Source organism: Salvelinus sp. IW2-2015, unplaced genomic scaffold (genome assembly GCF_002910315.2).
Source record: "Salvelinus sp. IW2-2015 unplaced genomic scaffold, ASM291031v2 Un_scaffold1024, whole genome shotgun sequence".
In the NCBI taxonomy this organism is placed as follows: domain Eukaryota; kingdom Metazoa; phylum Chordata; class Actinopteri; order Salmoniformes; family Salmonidae; genus Salvelinus; species Salvelinus sp. IW2-2015.
The window spans coordinates 41909-47984 of record NW_019942692.1 but is presented as its reverse complement, the minus strand read 5'-3'; the positions used below and the strand labels follow the sequence as shown (position 1 = coordinate 47984).

The 6076-nt window shown below is 43.4% G+C and overlaps 1 protein-coding gene across 1 annotated transcript in view; it reads left to right on the top strand.

Annotated features, from left to right (window-relative positions):
- The window catches only part of klhl40a (kelch-like family member 40a), a 23693-nt gene extending 17841 nt beyond the window's left edge, over positions 1-5852 (top strand). Inside the window, exons 9-10 of the mRNA XM_024136819.2 lie at positions 3174-3323; positions 5400-5852. Of these exons, the coding sequence (XP_023992587.1) occupies positions 3174-3323; positions 5400-5505 (256 nt within the window). The 3' untranslated portion in view covers positions 5506-5852. The remainder of the gene's footprint in view (positions 1-3173; positions 3324-5399) is intronic.
- Positions 5853-6076: the final 224 nt, after the last annotated feature.

Here is a 6076-nt window from a genome sequence, read left to right as displayed (position 1 = left end):
TTCTCCTTCCTCTTTCTTCACTCGATTCTTCCTGCTCCTTTCTTCCCTTTCTCTTCTCTTTCACCTTTCCACCTCAACTCTTCCCACCACTCTCCTCGTTCATATTTCTACTCCTTAGAGGTGCCTACACCAGTCCGAACGTACCACGTGCTGCCGGCTCCACATCATCCAGGCCTTCCAGTGCTCCTCCCCCAGTCCGGTACACGTCTGTACCTGCTCCCCGCACACCCCTTGACAGTGCGTGTCACCATCCGGTGTACCTGTTGCCGGCTCACGCAACTCAGGCTTCCAGTGTGCCTCCCCAGTCCGGTTACGTCCCTGTACCTGCTCCTACGCACTAGGCCTCCAATGCGCTATCACAGTCCGGAGCTTCCGGCGCACGGTCTTCACGTCCGGAGCTTTCCAGCGACGGTCAGTCGAATCTGCGAGTGTCCCCTTAGTCCGAACCTCTCTGGACGTCCCTGTCGAACTTCCTTCGATAGGTCCACTATGTCCGAACCTCCAGTCGGACGGTCCACACAGGTCTCGAAGCCTCGCAGCGATCGGCGCGACCCATTTCCGCTTAACGGCATGTGCAGGTCTGAGTCCTTCTTACTTCGTGCACCTGTGCCCAAGTACAGGCACGCGTCCCGTTGGTCCCTCTCCAAGGGAGAGCCTTCACTCTGCGCGGAGGTAAGCCCAAGTCAGGCAACGGGTCCTATACCCAGCTGCAAGTGTCCGCGACCTCTTCGCGTCGATGCCCAGTCAAGGCACGGCGTTCAGGGCCCGCGTGCGACCATGGCCGATCCGAAGGTCTTGGACGGGGGCTACGTACCTGCACCGAAGAACAGGCCGACACGACAGCGAATCACCACCCCCTACCTCCCAGTTGGTTCAGGTTTTGCGGCCGGAGTCCGCACCTTGGGGGGGGGCGCTGACCTATACGTATATACAGGGGGCTACTGTGATAGGGTTGTCTAAGTATATTATTTCTATGTTGTGTCTCTTTGTTATGGCACATTAGAGCAGCTGAGGTTCTGTGTCTATAATCTGGATCATACTGTTCCACCTGCTGTGTGCGATATTGTTTTGAGTTAGTGACTGTAGCACCTTGATCACGGTTCGTTGTTTGTTTCTTTTTGTTGGAAGTTTTGCTATAATAAATTATGTGGAACTTTAATCACGCTGCGCCTTTGTCTCGTCTCTCCACACAACCGTGACACAGAGGGCAACAGGTAGATTAGGGATGCGGGCAGAGATTATGAATGTAGGCCTACAGCAAGAAGTTAAAAAAGTAGGCCCAGACGAGAGTAACATTCATTATTTAATTGTATAAATTTTGACTCATTCTGTCACTGCATGACAATGCCACATGTATAGCCTACAATTGTTATTGTCTTTGAAGCCAAAAACAAGACATGTATTTTGTTGTTGTTCAGTTGTGTTATTTTCATACCAATAGGCCTACATATAACCAAACAGTGCACTAGCTTCCTGGTGAATAATTAAAATATCAATTAGGCTTACAGCATATAACAGCCATATTTAATACATTTAAAACCACAATTAGGCTTACAGCTATAACAACCTATATTTAATACATTAAAACCACAATTAAGCTTACAGCTTTTAACCTAATATTAATAGCAATAAAACTACTTTTGTTTCGAATGGCCATAAAAAAGAAGTCTCCCACTTCCCACTTCCCAATTAAATGAACCCCTTGGCTATCAGAACACAAGGTTTACATGCCAAATTCCGATATCAAATTAAAAGCAGTCGGTGCCTAATCAAAAAAATCTATATTTTTTATTACATTTTTTTCTTTTCTGATTTTTCAGTTGGTGCTCAGCACCTCCTACTTCCTGTCTAAAACTCCACAAATATGAGTTCTGGTAGAATGTTACTGTATCGTATTGCTCTCTATAGGAAGTGCATACGGCGGGTGTGTGTCATAACCCCACTAAGTTATATACTTGTTTTGTCCCCTAGGGTGCATATGGCGGTGTGTCCACAACCCCACTAAGTTGTATTATATTACTGTGTTTTGTCCCCTAGGAAGTGCATACGGCGGGTGAGTCCACAACCCCACTAAGTTATATACTGTGTTTTGTCCCCTAGGAAGTGATACGGCGGTGTGAGTCCACAAACCCCACTAAGTTTATATACTGTGTTTTGTCCCCTAGGAAGTGCATATGGCGGGTGTGCCACAACCCCACTAAGTTTATATACTGTGTTTGTCCCCTAGGAAGTGCCTACGCGAGGGTGTCTGTCTACAATCCCACTAAGTTTGAGTGGAAAGAGCTAGCTCCTATGAAGCTGGCTCGTTCTCTGTTCGCTGTGACGGTCCACAATGACCAGATCTACGTGGCCACGGTGCACAGACACAGGACTCACCAGCAGTAGTAGAGTCTATGACATCGCTACAAACAAGTAAGGGCTCTTTTCAATCCACCTCGCGGAAGTTCAGCTTAAAGGCGTGATTTGAAATTTGAACGGCAATGTCCCCTCTTTAGAGAAGAATGCATTCTGGGAAAAACGTTTTCATATGTCGGCTCAATTGAAATGACCTTTTTACGTTTCAATGTGGAAACGCTTGATTGTTTATTCCTTTGTTTCATGTTATTAATTCATGAGGTGATGTAATAGACTAGTTTTGAACCCTGTTATGACAAGACTATGTTAGCCTACTAGACTAAAGCCTGGACATTACCAGGAAGCTAACACAAACCATTGGACACACACTGGTTCAATTAACGTTGTTTCCACGTCATTTCAATGAATTTGCCCAGTGGGAAGTATTTTGGTTTCAGGCAAGGTTATTTATTACACGAGCATGGTTCACAGAACTGCCTGGGTTACATTTAGTACATTTGTATAATGTGTGTTTTAATGTGTATGCTGTTATTTTATTATAATGTGTGGTTTTTTAATGTGTGTTTTAATTTGTGTGCTGTTATTTTATTATAATGTGTGTGTTTTAATGTGTGTTTAATGTGTATGCTGTTATTTTTATTTTATAATGTGTGTGTTTTAATGTGTGTTTTAATTTGTGCTGTTATTTTATTATAATGTGTGTGTTTTAATGTGTGTTTTAATGTGTGTGCTGTTATTTTATTATAATGTGTGTGTTTTAATGTGTGTTTTAATGTGTGTTTTAATGTGTGTTTTAATGTGTGTGTGCTGTGTTCCAGGTGGTCAGAGTTCGTAGAGTTCCCCCAGGAGCGTAGCTCCATGAACATGATCAGCATGGGGGCGTGTCTGTACGCTGTGGGGGGCTTCGCCATGATGCCCAGCGAGATCAGCGACGAGCCACAGCCCACTGAGATGAACGACATCTGGAGGTCATTTCTATCATATCTTATAAAGCATTCGTACACACTACATAGTGCTTTATAGAGCATTCATAAAGCACTGCGTACGGTTGATGTCCACAACCCACTGAGATGAACGACATCTGAATGTTAGTGCTATAGCAACTTATGAAGGCTTTATAGAGCATTTATTAAGTCTAATAAACACTTCATAGATCATTCATAGGCCCTACATCAGTTGTTTTTTGAACCTCTCCTCTGGGACCCCTAGACAGTTAACATTGTTGTAAAATTGAACTATTCTCGGTTAACCCATAACTAAAATATTGCATAATCTGGTCAGATGCTCAGTCAGAGGCTAAAGTACCATTTTATGTTTACGAGAGATTGGCCCTGAACGACCTCACCTGATTCACGTACCTGATTCACTTACCTGATTCACGTACCTGATTCACGTACCTGATTCGCGTACCTGATTCACTTGATGATTAGTTGACAGGTTGAATCAGGTGTGCTAGCTGTGCAATAGTTCAAATACATAGAATGGCTTGTTTGAAAACCGCTGCTGTAGATGAACCACAGATGAACGACATCCGGAGGTCAGCTATATAACAGCTTAAAAAGGCTTCATAGATCATTCATAAGCACTACACTGAGATGCACAACACCTGGAGGGCAGTTATAGCAGTGGTGGGCCGTCAGGGCCTGCAAGGCCTTCTCTGCTGGCCTAAACATCATCAGAATATAATTTTTTTTTAAATATATTTTCCCACAAATATGTATTAAATTATTCCCCAGAGTAAGAGTTATACTCTTCATTTCATAGCTTTCCTCTTGGTTGCACTGCTTCCAGCCCCAGGTTGAGATTTGGAGGGCTGGTCTTTATGTTAGATCTTTTATCCAATCATATTCAGCCATCATGTGTTGCCAGGGGTCTAAAATCTGCTCTCAGGCCTTCAGAATCAACAGTGCGGGCGCTTGTAGCTTAAAGTGAATGGAAATTAAAATTTTGTGTCAACCAATCAGCTTTAGAGTTGGCTATTGTACGCCTGCTGGCTGGCTCCAGTGTTACACAGGAGCCAGCTAGCAGGCCTAGGGCGTCCACGTCTTTTGATTGGATTACCAATATTGAGAGGCAGGTCCTATGGGCAGGTCTATGCAGATCTAGGAAACTCTACTAAGCTGTTTTTTGAACCCACAATGGCGGAAGGAGGAGAAGATATCGATTTCGTCGAGGATATAATTATAACGCCATTCTCAAGACGAACTTTTCAAGAAAAGTTAGACATTGTAAGGAGAGGTCGCCCGACGCCACAAAGCCTGTCACAGGCGGGAAAGGGGTTCGTTCGCTCGCCACTTTCAAAGTTTCAACTACGAGCGCTGTCAATGGCTCAAAGGCTCCGAGAAGCACTGCAAACTGTACTGCTGGGAATGCCTATTATTTGCAAGTGATCGATTTGGTGTTTGGAGCCACACTGGCTTTGCAAACTTGAGTTGTCTGTTAAACACTGTTTACCCAAAAATTTCAATTTGTCAATTTCAAGGTGACGCAACGCCTGGTTATACTGCGTTTCTGTCTAAATGTATAGTGTCTAGAGCCATGGCATAATTGATGATAATAAGAGGTGGATTAATTCGGGTGGGACTGTGTAGTACCTCACTGAAGGCCTAGGCCCCAGGCCCACGGCACGCCACTGAGTTATAGTAACTGTTGTAATAATAAACAATTCCCATTAACCATTAAGGGCAACATTGGCTGAACGTACGTCATTATTACTAGTTATAGCCACTGGGAATGTATGTAACGGATGTGAAATGGCTAGCTAGTTAGCGGTGGTGCGCGCTAATTCAATCGGTTACGTCACTCGCTTTGAGACCTTGAAGTAGTGGTTCCCCTTGCTCTGCAAGGGCCGCGGCTTTTGTGGAGCGATGGGTAACGATGCTTCGTGGGTGACTGTTGTTGATGTGTGCAGAGGGTCCCCGGTTCGCGCCCGGGTCGGGGCGAGGGACTAAAGTTAAACTGTTACATGTACTCAATTAAAAGTTCTTCATCTAAACTTCATGAAGTGTTCTTCATGAACAATGCACTTTCTCCTTTTCCCACAGATTTGAGGAGGACTGCTGGAATGGGATTTTGAGAGAGATCAGCTATGCTGCAGGTGCCACGATTCTCGCTGTAAAGCTCAATACACTTCGTCTCACCAAGATGTGATCAGCTCTATAAAGAATGCTGGAGATGTTTCTCAAACCTAGAATCACGTGTGTTAGAGCAGGGCTGGAGCAAAAGCCTCTACACCCCAGTAACTCTCCAGCAGGACTGTTGGCTCCTAGTAATGGCAAGGAGCCTCTTCAAATAGGTTGATATGAAAGTTGTCTTTATTCTACTGTATCAAAATTAACAATTAGTCTATTTGAACTGGAGCTACGAGTAATTGTTTTGACAGTTAGTTAGACGATTTGTATATTACTTTTGTTTTTGTAACATGCTGTTTTTCTTTATTGCTTAATTAATTAAATTAAATTTCTTTGTATGAAGCACAAATAAAGATAATGGAAAAAAAGTCTATCATTTATTTTCACTCCTGAAGCTATGTACAGTTGAAGTCGGGAAGTTTAAATACACCTTAGCCAAATACATTTAAAATATTTTTTTWAATATTTTTTTCCCAAGCTGTTTAAAGGCACAGTCAACTTAGTGTATGTAAACTTCTGACCCACTGTAATTGTGATACGGTGAATTATAAGTGAAATAATCTGTCTGAAAATAATTGTTGGAAAAATGA